The 13619-nt window shown below is 42.8% G+C and overlaps 1 protein-coding gene across 1 annotated transcript in view; it reads right to left on the bottom strand.

The window, feature by feature from the left end:
• Positions 1–1617: 1617 nt before the first annotated feature.
• PDILT (protein disulfide isomerase like, testis expressed) overlaps positions 1618–13619 on the bottom strand; it is a 117563-nt gene continuing 105561 nt past the window's right edge. The window contains exons 10-12 of the mRNA XM_024560304.2: positions 4309–4487; positions 2813–2902; positions 1618–1830 (exon numbers count right to left, since the gene is read on the bottom strand). Of these exons, the coding sequence (XP_024416072.2) occupies positions 1618–1830; positions 2813–2902; positions 4309–4487 (482 nt within the window). The remainder of the gene's footprint in view (positions 1831–2812; positions 2903–4308; positions 4488–13619) is intronic.

A 13619-nucleotide genomic window follows, 5' to 3' on the forward strand; every position in this document is an offset into this window, starting at 1 on the left:
GATTTGAGGAAGAAACCGCGAGCCAAGGAATTCTGGCCGCCTCCAGAAGCTGGAAAAAACACATCACGGAATTCTGCCAGAGGAACCAGCCCTGATGACACCTTTAGTTCAGCTGTCTGACTTCTGGCCTCCACAGCTGTAAAAGAAAAATTTGTGTTGTTGTGAGCCACTAAATTTGTGCTAATCTGTCAGACCAATATTAGGAAACTAATACAGAATCTAATTTGGGTCTGAGGACAACACTGTCAGCACCTCTCCACTTTTGGATAACTGAAATCACGTGTCTCAAGAGATAGAGTGCTGCCTCCTGTGGAATTTCACTTGATCCATGAATACTTACTTACTGAACATCAGCTGTATCTAAGCAGAGTTCTAGGCTGGAGAATGCAACAAGGAAGAACATATAGGTCTGCTCTCCTGGGGCTTACACTCCAGTGGGTGATAGACTAGTGCTCAGCAAAATAATGAGGTGTTTTCACATACTTGCATCTAGGAAGGCCTCTTGGAAGTAGGTGGTGATATTTGGGCTGAGATTTAAAGGATAAAAAGGACTCAGCTGCATAAAGATGTGGGGAGGACAGTGTATAATGTTTGCATTTAGGCAGAAGAAATAACCATGAAGAGAGAGTTTGAATTTTAAAGAATAGGCTGAAGCCTACAAAATGAGAGGGCGAAGGAGATCTGCAGAATCAGAGCTTCCTGGGCCTTGGAGACATGATATAAGCAAACTGGGTTTTATTCTAACAGCAGTGAAGATGCCATTAGAGGTTTAAAACAAGGTAGTATTGTAAGCCTTCCTGGCTACGGCTTTTTAAAAGATCATTTCAGCAGCCATTATGGAGTATGGACATTGGAGTAGAGGGAAGGGGAAGGTACAGAGTGGGAGTAAAGTAACTGGTTAGAGACTATCGCAGCTGAGAATGGTGAGTGGAGATGGAGGGAAGCGAATGTAGTCACATGGACTAGTGAAGTTATTCTTATGGTATTAAAAGGAAAAATGAGATTTGAGGATTATCCTAGGACATTGCTGCTTAAGAGATTGGGTCACTAATTGAGATGTGGAAGAGCGAGTACACTTTTGGGGTTAGATCTCTGTATTACCATGCCAAAATGCAGTGTAAAACAAATAAATTCACCTCATTTGAAAGTTTTAGCCAAATTCTGGAGAACTCAACCTGGTGTAGATGATGTGTGCATTGTGGTTAAATGTAGTTTGTGGAGTGAGATTCCCTGGGACCACATCATAAGGTATGATCTTGGTTGGTTGCTTAACCTCTCTTTGCCTCAGTTTCCTCATCTGTAAAATGAAGATAATGAAACCTAGCTCCCAGTGATGTTGTAAGATAATGCTCAGCCTGTTGTAATACTCATTAGAGTGTTGCTCGCATGGGTTCCCTTGCAGACCCATCTGAATTCCAGGCCATACAGCTCCTCCAAGGCTACACCAATCAGAAAAAACAAGTAATGAGTAAAACAGAACAGAGGACATTCAGAGTCTTTTATTACTCAGCCTCCACCCACCCATCATAATGAGATATAATTTTATTGGAGTAGATCCATTTAGAAAATGATTCCAGGACCTGGAAAATGGCATCTTCCTTCCTGGTGTTGAAAAACCTACAATTCTTCCTTTATTCCCAGTCTCTTCTCTTGTTTTGGTGGTCCCTTTGGCTTAGCCACCTCATCATTCTCCTCCTCAGCTGTTTCCTTCTGCCTAACTGGCTCTTTCAGCTCAGCTGCATTCTTTTGTTCAGGCAACTTCTGTTCAGGTAACTCTTCTTTAGCTAATACCTTCTCTTCTATCACTTCATTTTGCTCAACAAATATTAGCTATCCAAGAAAAGAAAGGAGGGAGGGAAGGAGATGCATAAAGAGGCAATAAATATGTGATAATCCTGATGGTAATTGCCAAACCTTCTTTTTCTGGAATTATCCAAAGAGAGTCACCTGGAGAATCCCAATTAATACAAAGATCCATTTGTCTTGGATAGGGAAGTGCCCAACTGTGATTTTGCCTCACCAGTAAGAGGACCTTTGGGAATCACCCTTTCTCCCCACTCAGTCCACAGGTCTGGCTGTCCCGTAATTAGCTCAAGGACTGGGTTCGTGACCCAGGCTTAGCTAATGAGATACTTGTCCAGGACAATTTCTATGTCTACTGAGAAGTAGGTACTTTCTAAGCTAGGAGGGTATTAGTTTGGAGCTATGGGGCAATCTTTGATGCTCTATGTGAAAGTGATGGCTTGGAAATGAAGCCAACATAGAGGAACACAGTACAGTGATAGGGAAACACAAAAACAAGTTTTAGTTTCTGGATCCATCTTTGCCTGATGTTCTGCTAGTTATGTGGGAAAATTTCACATTGTTGTTTAAGACAAAGAATAGTGTTTCTAACATTTGTGACAGAAAGGGTCTTAATACAGATAGCACCATCCAAGAGATAGCCTCACTGAAACCTCAATGAGATTAAGAGAGAATGGGGATTGTTATCTTATTCCTCAGGGGAATAATGTCAAAGAGCAGGATCCCATCTGGTTACCTACTCAGGAACAGTAGACTCAGAAAAGCAGCCTTAGGGGTTGTGTGAGAACTAAGAGCCTTTGCTATTCCCAGTGTTTCTAAAGTCTTCCATTTCTGCTTCCTTGTAGTAAGTGCCCTTGAAGTAAAGTCATCAAAACTGGATGGCTGTTCATCCTCAACTATTTCCAGAGAGCACAAGATTATGGGACTCTTGGCACACACTTTCTTAGTCTATTGAGTTCTTAATTCTGTGTGGGACAAAATAATCCAGGGTTCTGCTGTTTTGCTTTACCTCATCTTCATCCTCAATCCTTCTCTTGACCTGACTTTCCAGGAAGTTAGAAAAGCCTTCCATGGTATATTCTCCCTTATATAGCACAATCTAGGAAGAAAATGAAACAGAGTCAAAATGATAGCCCTTTCTTGCAAAATGCTCAGGTATTGCTACACAGATAAACCCAGGGTCAAATTCTTAATAATCTGATTATAATGGGCAGGTTCCTTAACCTCTCTAAGCTTCCATCACCATGGCTCTATGATAAAGATAATAAAAATTCCTCAGAGCAGGGACTATGGGGCCGCATTGTCAGAGCTCAAACTCTGGCTTCATCACTTAGCAGTGTGGCCTGGTTGCTTAACCTCTCTCTCACTCAGTTTCCTCACCTATAATATAAAGATCATAACAGTACCTATTTAATAGTGTTATTAGAGGATTTAATGAGTTCCCGTATAAAAAGCATTTAAAACAGTGCCTGACTCATAGTGAGTGCTATTTGTATTTGTTGTTATTATTATTACAAGAAAAATAAGAATAATTATTTTACAAAGCATCTAGTACATGTTTGTTGCTCAGCCATCACTACTGCCCTTCTGCCCCTTACTCTTACAGTGTTTAAAAAGTTTAGGAAGCTGCTTACTTCCCACTGGTTGTCTAAACCACATGTCAGATAACTGAAAATCTGTAACAGATAAACCCTCTCAATCTAGCCTCATTTTCCACAACTCCTCCAACATGCATCTTTTGTACCAGGAGGACGGCATGTCCTTCACAGGGCTGTGGCCACCCTTCTGCCCACCTCTTTATTCTTGTTATACTTCCTACCTATAATTAACATCCCTCTCCTAATCTAATTTTTATTTTTACCACTTTTCAAAATCCCATGTCTGTGTGAAGACTTCCATCATATCTGCCCTCCATAATCTGTCCTTTCTAATTCCATTTGCATTTGAAGATGGACCTACATCATGACTCTTCCCCATACTCAGTCAGACTCTTCTGGGGAGCAGGGACCTTGGTTTGTAATTCTTTTATTGACAGCCACCCCAGTAACCCAAGCAGCATGGAGAGTGTGTTCCTTGAACACTGATGACATTTGCTTACCATAGTGCCAAAGTGTCAAAGACATTGGTTGTTTTTCTATCATGCATTATTTTTTTTATTTCAGTAGCACCCCATCCCCAATATTCATGTGGCAATTTCCCCCATATAGTCTGGGTACCAGAGGGAACCATGGAACCCAGGCCTGACCAATCAAATACCCACATCCACTTGGCCACAGTGATTGGGTCAGGTATGAGTAGTGAATTTAAGCTGGAACCAATGAGAGTAAGTCTTGGGACTTTTGTGAAATCCAGTGGAAAACACTCTTTAAATTGAACAGAAGAGGATAATAGGGCCTAAAGCTGAGCATGAAGCTGGTTAGGTAGAAGGCAGAGCTGGCATAGGGAGAAATTGTGTTTGTGATAATAACAATCAGATTTCATTTTAACAGTCCAGGAGCCCCTTACTTGTTGCGAGTTGGCAGGGAAGAGCCTGAAGAAGGGATACCGGTCCAGATACATCAACTGAATATCGTTTGCCGTGATGTCAATTTTGGCAATTGTGACTGTGGAGTGGTTTTTATACTTTATGCCCAAATCTTCCAACACGGGGAACAGTGTCCTGCACTTGCTAGACCAGGGTGCATCTGCAAGAGAAGGGCCATGGCTTAGACTCACACTGATAGAGATTACCCTATAAACACTGGCACTGTGTTCTACCAATGTTTCTGCGGCTTTGAAATTTATTCCCTCTCTTTCGTTTAATAGTGTGTCAGGTCAGTTTACATCTCAAACATACAACCTGATCACTATTAAAGACATTAAGAAAAAGTTAACCTTATCCTTTTCACTGAGACACCAATACCTTTAGCATGTTGGGACATTTTCTTCTGTTCTTTGTTTTCTTTAACATAAATTTCCACTCCAGTTGAAGAAGAAAACCAACAAAAATATTTATGTGTGTAAATACAAGAGTTTCTCTAGTTCAAGGTCACACAATTAATTAAGCAGAGTAAGTGTGATTTACAGAGGCTGCTTTGTTTTGTGACCATTATACCACACTCCCTTCCAGTCCAGTGGAGGAGACTGCCCAAGAAGTGAGAAGAAATTGTAATCAGTAGGTCTACCTCTGAAAAGGAGCACTGGACTCCTTACAAACATTTTCTTGAGTTTTGAGTCTGGCCTAAGTACCTAGCCCTCTGGAGAGAAACCAGAGACCAGCTTCAACACAGAGAGGGACTCATACTTTGCCTTCTATCATTCCATTAAAATTTCTTTACTCTGCATAAAGAGTGACCTCAATGTCCCCCCAACACTCTACATCTGGATGATCATCCCTCCATTTTAAAGCCAAGTGCCTCCAGGATCACCAGGACCAGCAGCACCTGTGCAGATTCTCTGGAGCCCACTGGGCCCTGGGTTAGAACAGGAACAGAAAGGAGCAGAATGGTTGCAGTCCCAGGGGACCAAATTCACAGTCCTGTTTCCGAGAAAACAAGTCTGTTTTTGCCTTTTACTAGAACCAAATGAGCATTCTCATAATTCCAACAGTCAGGTAAGTACAGAAAGTCTGACTCAGACTCTCATTTAAAGGGAGTAGATCATGCTTATTCAGATATGCAGACCTTAACAACTCATACTATGGATAAGAGTCCATTTCCATGAGATTTAAAAAAAAATTCATTGTTATTCAATTATACTTGAATGCTTTTTCTCCCCATCCCTCCACCCCACCCCAGCTGAACCCACCTCCCTCCCCAACCTCCACCCTCCCCCTTGATTTTGTCCATGTGTCTTTATAGTAGTTCCTGTAATCCCCTCTCCTCACTGTCCCCACCCCCATCCCCCCCAGACCATTGTTAGATTGTTCTTAACTTCAATGTCTCTGGTTATATTTTGTTTCCTTTTTTCTTCTATTGATTATGTTCCAGTTAAAGATGAGGTCATATGGTATTTGTCCCTCACCGCCTGGCTTATTTCACTTAGCATAATGCTCTCCAGTTCCATCCATGCTGTTGCAAAGGGTATAAGCTCCTTCTTTCTCTCTGCTGCATAGAATTTCGTTATGTAAATATACCACAGTTTTTGATCCACTCATTTGCTGATGGGCACCTAAGTTGCTTCCAGTACTTGGCTATTGTAAATTGTGCTGCTATGAACATTGGGGTGCATAGGTTCTTTTGGATTGGTGTTTCAGGATTCTTAGGGTACAATCCCAGCAGTGGAGTTGCTGGATCAAAGGGCAGTTCCATATTTAGATTTCTGAGGAAATTCCATATTGTTTTCCACAGTGGCCTCACCAGTCTGCATTCCCACAAACAGTGCACTAGGGTTCTCTTCCCTCCACATCCTCTCCAACATTTGTTTGTGGATTTGTTTACGTTGGTCACTCTAACCGGTGTCAGATGGTACCTCATTGTGGTTTTAATTTGCAACTCTCTGATGGCTAGTGATGCTGAGCATCTTTTCATGTCTCTGGGCCCTCTGTATGTCTTCCTTGGAGAAGTGTCTGTTCAAGTCCTTTGCCCATTTTTTAATTGGGTTGTTTGTCTTCCTGGAGTGCAGTGGTGTGAGTTCTTTATATATTTTGGAGATCAGGCCCTTGTCTGAGGTATCATTAGCAAATATGTTTTCCCATACTGTTGGTTCTCTTTGTAATTTGGTGCTGTTTTCTTTAGCCATGCAGAAGCTTTTTATTTTGATGGGGTCCCATTTGTTTATTCTTTCCTTTATGTCCCTTGCTTTAGGGGATGTGTCTGTGAGGATGTTGCTGCATGGAATGTCTGAGATTTTCCTGCCAATGTTTTCCTCTAGGACTTTTATGGTGTTACGGCTTATATTTAAGTCCTTTATCCATCTTGAGTTTATTTTTGTGTATGGCGTAAGTTGGTGATCGAGTTTCATTTTTTTCCACGTAGCTGTCCAGATCTGCCAACACCATCTGTTGAAGAGGCTGTTTTTGCTCCATTTTATGCTCCTGCCTCCTTTGTCAAATATTAATTGACCATAAAGACTTGAGTTCATTTCTGGGAGGTCTGTTCTGTTCCATTGGTCTATGTGCCAGTTTTTATGCCAGTACCAGGCTGTTTTGATTACAGTGGCCTTGTAATACAGTTTGATGTGTGGTATTGTGACCCCGCCTGCTTTGTTCTTCTTCCTCAAAATTGCTGCAGCTATTCGGGGTCGTTTATCGTTCCATATGAATTCCTGAAATGTTTCTTCTATATCTGTGAAATATGTTATGGGTAGTTCAATAGGGATTGCATTGAATCTATAAATTGCTTTGGGTAGTATGGCCATTTTTTTTTCTTTTCTTTTTTTTAAATATATTTATTGATTATGCTATTACAGTTGTCCCATTTCCCCCCCCACTCCACTCCATCCTGCCCACCCCCCTCCCTCCCACATTTCCCCCCTATAGTTCATGTCCATAGGTCATACTTATAAGTTCTTTGGCTTCTACATTTCCTACACTATTTTTACCCTCCCCCTGTCTATTTTCCACCTATCATCTATGCTAATTATTCTCTGTACCTTTCCCCCTCTCTCCCCCTCCCACTCCCTTAATGACAACCCTCATGTTCTAGTTGTTTGCCTAGTTTGCTCTCGTTTTTGTTTTATGTTTGGCCGTTAATAACTGTGAGTTTGCTGTCATTTTTACTGTTCCAATTTTTGATCTTCTTTTTCTTAGGTAACTCCCTTTAACATTTCATATAATAAGGGCTTGGTGATGATGAGCTTCTTTAACTTGACCTTATCTGAGAAGCACTTTATCTTCCCTTCCATTCTAAGTGATAGCTTTGCTGGATACAGTAATCTTGGATGTAGGTCCTTGTGTTTAATCTTGGGTAATGTAATTATGATGTGCCTTGGTGTGTTCCTCCTTGGGTCCAGCTTCTTTGGGACTCTCTGAGCTTCCTGGACTTCCTGGAAGTCTATTTCCTTTGCCAGATTAGGGAAGTTCTCCTTCATTATTTGTTCAAATAAGTTTTCAATTTTTTGTTCTTCCTCTTCTCCTTCTGGCACCCCTATAATTCGGATGTTGGAACGTTTCAAGGCGTCCGGGAGGTTCCTAAGCCTCTCCTCATTTTTCCAAGTTCTTGTTTCTTCATTCTTTTCTGGTTGGATGTTTGTTTCTTCCTTCTGGTCCACACCATTGATTAGAGTCCCAGTTTCCTTCTCATCACTATTGGTTCCCTGGACATTTTCCTTTGTTTCTCTTAGCATAGGCTTCATTTTTTCATCTGTTTTTCGAATAGATTCAACCAAGTCTGTGAGCATATTGATAACCAGTGCTTTGAACTGTGCATCCGATAGGTTGGCTATCTCTTCGTCGCTTAGTTGTATTTTTTCTGGAGCTTTGAGGTGTTCTGTCATTTGGGCCATTTTTTTTTTTTTTGTCTTGGCTCGTCTGTTACTTTAAGGGGCGGAGCCGTAGGTGTTCACCAGGGCGGGGTAACGCTGGTCGCTGAGCTGTGACACTGTACGAGGGGGAGGGGCTGAGTGGGAGCAATGGCGCCCGCCTCACTCTCCTCCGGATTTCAATCCTTCACTCTGCTACCCACAATCAAACTGGGCCACTCTGGTGCTGGTTCCCGAGTAAGTGGGCCTGTGCACACTCTAGGCCCCGGTGGGTCTCTCCAACAACCTCTCCTGTGAGGCTGGGAGTCTCTCCTGCTGCCGCCCCAACCCCCAGGGGCGCTTTCAATCAGAGGTTTGAGGCTTTATTTCCCGGAGCTGGAGCCCTGGGTTGCACGGTCTGCTTCGTTGCCCTTCGTCAGGTTTATCTGTGGGCGAATTTGGTGCTGCGGGGTGCTACCCGCTGCTCTGCCTGCCCTACTCTCCGCCACTCTGAGCCCGGCCCTCTGGGTTTATCTGCGCTGATGTGGGGCCACAGGGTCTGCTAGTGCTCGGACTGCCTGCGCCATTTGTCCCACACTCCGCCAGTCTCAGTCCCACCACAGCCACGCGAGTCCTCTCCACCCCGGTGCCCGTCTCCGCCCCTCCTACCAGTCTGGATGAATGGTTATTTTCTATTTTCTTGGTGTTGGTCCCCCTTGCTGTTCGATTCTCTGTCAGTTCTGGTTGTGGGAGGAGGCGCAGTGTGTCTACCTACGCCGCCATCTTGGTTCTCCCAGTATGGCCATTTTGATGATGTTAATTCTTCCAATCCATGAGCATCGTACGTCCTTCCATTTGTTTGTGTCTTCCTTAATTTCTTTCTTCAGTGTTGTGTAGTTTTCTGAGTACAGGTCTTTTACCTCCTTGGTTAGGTTTATTTCTGGGTACTGTATTTTTCTTGTTGCTATATCAAATGGGATTTCTTTCCTGATTTCTGTTTCTGCAGTTTCATTGTTGGTGTACAGGAATGCCTTTGATTTCTGAGTATTGACTTTGTATCCAGCTGTTTTGCCAAATTCATTTCTTAGGACGAGTAGTTTTTTGGTAGAGTCTATGTGATTTTCCATGTACACTATCATGTCATCTGCAAACAGTGACAGTTTCATTTCCTGCTTTCCAATTTGGATGCCTTTTATTGCTTTTTCTTGTCTGATTGCTGTGGCTAGGACTTCCAATACTAGTTGAATAGGAGTGGTGAGAGAGGGCATCCTTGTCTTGTTCCTGATCTTAGTGAGAAAGCTCTAAGTTTTTGTCCATTGAGTATGATGTTGGCTGTAGGTCTCTCATATATGGCCTTTATTATGTTGAGGAATGCTCCCTCTATTCCCACATGGCTGAGTGTTTTTATCAGAAATGGGTGCTGTATCTTATCAAATGCTTTCTCTGAACCTATTGATATGATCATGTGATTTTTGTCTTTGCTGTTATTTATGTAATGTACTATGTTTATTGATTTGCGAATATTGTACCATCCTTGCATCCCTGGCATGAATCCCACTTGGTCATGGTGGATGATCTTTTTAATGTAATGCTGGATGTGGTTTGCCAATATTTTGTTGAGAATTTTAGCGTCTATGTTCATCAGCGATATTGACCTGAAGTTTTCTTTCTTCGTTCTGTCTTTATCTGGTTTTGGATTAGAATGATGCTGGCTTTATAAAAAGAGTTTGGGAGTCTTCCATCAGTTTGGATTTTTTCAAATAGTCTGTGAAGGATAGGGGTTAGCTCTTCCTTAAATGCTTTGTAGCATTCTCCTGTGAAACCATCTGGTCGAGGGATTTCATGTGTTGGGAGTTTTTTGATGACTGCTTCAATTTCGTCTGCTGATATTGGTCTGTTCAGGTTTTCTGCTTCTTCTCCATTCACTTTTGGAAGATTATATTTTTCTAGAAATGTGTCCATTTCACCTAGGTTTTCAAATTTCTTGGCATACGTTCCTCGTAGTTATTCCGTACAATCCTTTGTATTTCTTGGTATCAGTTGTAGTTTTTCCTCTTTTATTTCTGTTTGTGTTTTTTGCATCGTCTCTCTTTTTTTCTTGATGAGTCTGCTTAAAGGCTTGTCAATTTGGTTTTTCTTCTCAAGGATCAGCTCCTGGATTCATTGATCCTTAGAATTGTGCTTTTAGTCTCTATGTCATTTAGTTCTGCTCTGATCTTGGTTATTTCCTTCCTTCTGCTTGCTCTGGGCTGTCTTTGTTGTTGTTCCTCCAGTTCTTGTAGGCGTTGGGCAGGTTGTTTGTTTGAAATGTTTTTATCTGGTTTTTGAAGATGGTGGCAACATAGGTGGGAGTGGAGTCCACTTCCCCTCAACGCCAGGGAAATACCTAGCTGATCTGAGGAGCAGAGCGAACAGCCAACAGTATTCCAGCATATATGGATATCAGAGACCACAGATAGAGGACATTGAAAGATCTGACGGTAAGAAGATTGCTTAAGGACAATAAGGTCCCCAGGACCCGGGACCTGCGCGGTACAAGGGTGGCAGAAGCACCAGCCCAGGTGCAGGGGCTGCTACAGGAATCTTGGGAGAGGGCCAGGCTGAGCTGTGAGCAGCCAGGTGCTTGTTTGGACCAGGGGGGCTTGAATAGGAGTAATTTCTCAAAAAGAAAAAGAAAATAGAGGCACTCAGGAGCTAGTTAGAGAACTCTCCCTAGCAGCAGCGGCCCCTGGCGCCCCTCACCCCTTCGCCCCTGGACTGCCAGCGCTGGATAAGCAGCCCATGAGCCCCGACGCTCACATGAGGCCCGGTTGCGCACATGCAGATTAGCGAACTGGGGACCCACACATGAAACCCCGGAGGGGCGCCCACACCTGAAACCTCGGGTGGGAGAGCATTTGGAGTACAGGCTAGCTGCTCCACCCACAGGCCCAAAACCTCGGACCCGAGTGCCTGGTGATTCAGTCCCAGGGTGGCCCCGCCCGCCCGAGAGACTCATGTCCAGGGCGGCTGGATCAGCCCCCCAAGCACAAAGCAGCTGGATCGGCCGGCTGCGTGAGCTCCAAGCACAAAGCCGCTTACCTGCTTCCCAAGCCCAAGCGGCTGGATCCACTGGCTGAGCCCATTCCAAGCACAAAACCGCTTGTGCGGGTCCAAAGCACAAAGCTGCTGGATTGGCTGACCAACGGCCTGATTGCCTGCCAGGGACCACACCTACAACACCTACCTAACACCTGCGCACAGAGCCCTGCAGGGCCTACTAGCTCTCTAGGACAAACGCAGAACACCCAGCAGAGGGGAGCTGCAGGACTAGGGGAGACTGCAGGCTGAGCAACAGCGAAGAGTGTGGCCCAGGAAGGGAGAAAACTGAAACCAATCCTTCCAACCACCCCCTCCCATTGCACAGACAAGACAACCAGCAGAACTAACCTGACCGGTTTAAAGCCAGCAAAAGATTTTTTTTTCTTCCTTTCCTGCTTTCCCCCTGAATTCCTTCTTCCTTTCTTTTTTTTTCTTTTTTTCATTCCTTCTTCCTCCCATCCTTAACCTTTTGTATGTCTTCTTCCTGCCTCTTTTATCTATTTCTATGTTTTTATTTTTGTTAAAATTCCTTCTTATCTTGCCTCCGATCTTTCTTTATTCCTTCTTTCCTCATTCCTTCCTCTCCTCCTTTTCTATTTCCTTTTTCCCTCCTTCCCTTTTTTTTCCTCTTTCTTCCCCCCTTTCTCTTTTTCCCACAGGTGAGACAAAAAACATGGAGTGCTGAAAAGACCAGAGTTAGACCGTGTTAGACCCATAAATGACAGCTCAAGACCAGTGAGCACAGGAGATTAAGGAGACAGCACCACTGAATCCCATTGGCATTCTACCATAGAAGTTCATACCATAAACCCAGGGAGACAGAATAGAGCAATTTAAGAAGCAGAGGCTAACAAGAAGAGTCTCACAAACAATGGGAAGACAAAGAAACAATTCCCAAATGAAAGGAAAGGAGGAAGTCTCAGAAAGAATACTAACAAAAAAGAGGCAAGTCAACTATCAGATACTGAGTTCAAAGCAATGGTCATCAGGAAGCTCACTGAGCTCTCTGAGTTCAAAGAGAACTACCAGAAACTACAGGGAAACTACAATGAACTCCCTGCAAACTATATCAACATGAAAAAGGAAATAGAAACTATCAACAAGAGCCAAGAGGAAATGAAGAATACAATTTCTGAATTGAAGAACACAGTAGAAGGAATGAAAAGCAGACTTGATGAAGCAGAAGACTGGATCAGCGAGCTGGAGGACAAAGTAGAAAAAAACACCCAGAAACAGCAAGAAAAGGAAAGGAGGCTCAGAAAGAATGAAGAGGCAATAAGGGAAATGCAGGACAACATGAAACGTAACAATATCCGTATAATAGGAATACCAGAAGAGGAAGACGAAGACCAAGGGATAGAAAACCTGTTTGAAAAAGTAATGATGGAAAATTTCCCTAATCTGAGGAGAGAAAAAGTCACCCAAATCCAGGAAACACAGAGAGTCCCAATCAAGAGGAACCCAAAGAGACCTACTGCAAGACACATACTAATTAAACTGGAAAATTTCCAAGACAAAGAGAGGATCTTAAAAGCAGCAAGGGAGAAAAAGGAAGTAACGTAAAAGAGAGCCCCAATAAATTTAGCAACTGACTTCTCAATGGAAACGCTCCAAGCCAGAAGAGAATGGCAAAAAATATTCCAAGTAATGAAAACCAGAGGCCTGCAACCAAGGCTACTTTACCCAGCAAGGCTCTCAATCAAGATAGAAGGCCAAATAAAGAGTTTCCCAGACAAAAGAAGTCTAAAAGAATACACTTCCACCAAACCAGCTTTGCAAGAGATGCTAAAGGGACTGCTTTAAGGAAAGAAAGGAAAAGAGAAAGACAGATGAACACAGGTAGGATTAAAGGCAATGAATAACTTCCTATCGATAATAACCTTAAATGTAAATGGATTAAATGCTCCAATCAAAAGACACAGAACAGCTGAATGGATAAGAAAACCTGACCCACACAAATGCTGCCGACAAGAGACCCATCTCAGGACAAAAGACTTATACAGACTGAAAGTGAAGGGCTGGAAACAAATTTTCCAAGCAAATGGACAGGAAAAAAAAGCAGGGGTAGCAATACTCATATCAGACAAAATAGACTTCCAAAGAAGGACCATAAAGAGAGACCCAGAAGGTCACTTCATAATACTCAAAGGAAGAATCCACCAAGAAGACATAAACATTGTAAATATATATGCACCGAACATAGTAGCATCCAAATACATTAAGAAAATCATGGAGGGCAACAAGAAAGATATTGACAGCAACACAATTATAGTAGGGGACTTTAACACCCCACTATCAAAAATGGACAGGTCTTCCAAACAAAATATCAAAAAGGATATTGTGTCACTTAACAATAC

Source organism: Desmodus rotundus, chromosome 1, assembly GCF_022682495.2.
Source record: "Desmodus rotundus isolate HL8 chromosome 1, HLdesRot8A.1, whole genome shotgun sequence".
NCBI classification, from domain to species: domain Eukaryota; kingdom Metazoa; phylum Chordata; class Mammalia; order Chiroptera; family Phyllostomidae; genus Desmodus; species Desmodus rotundus.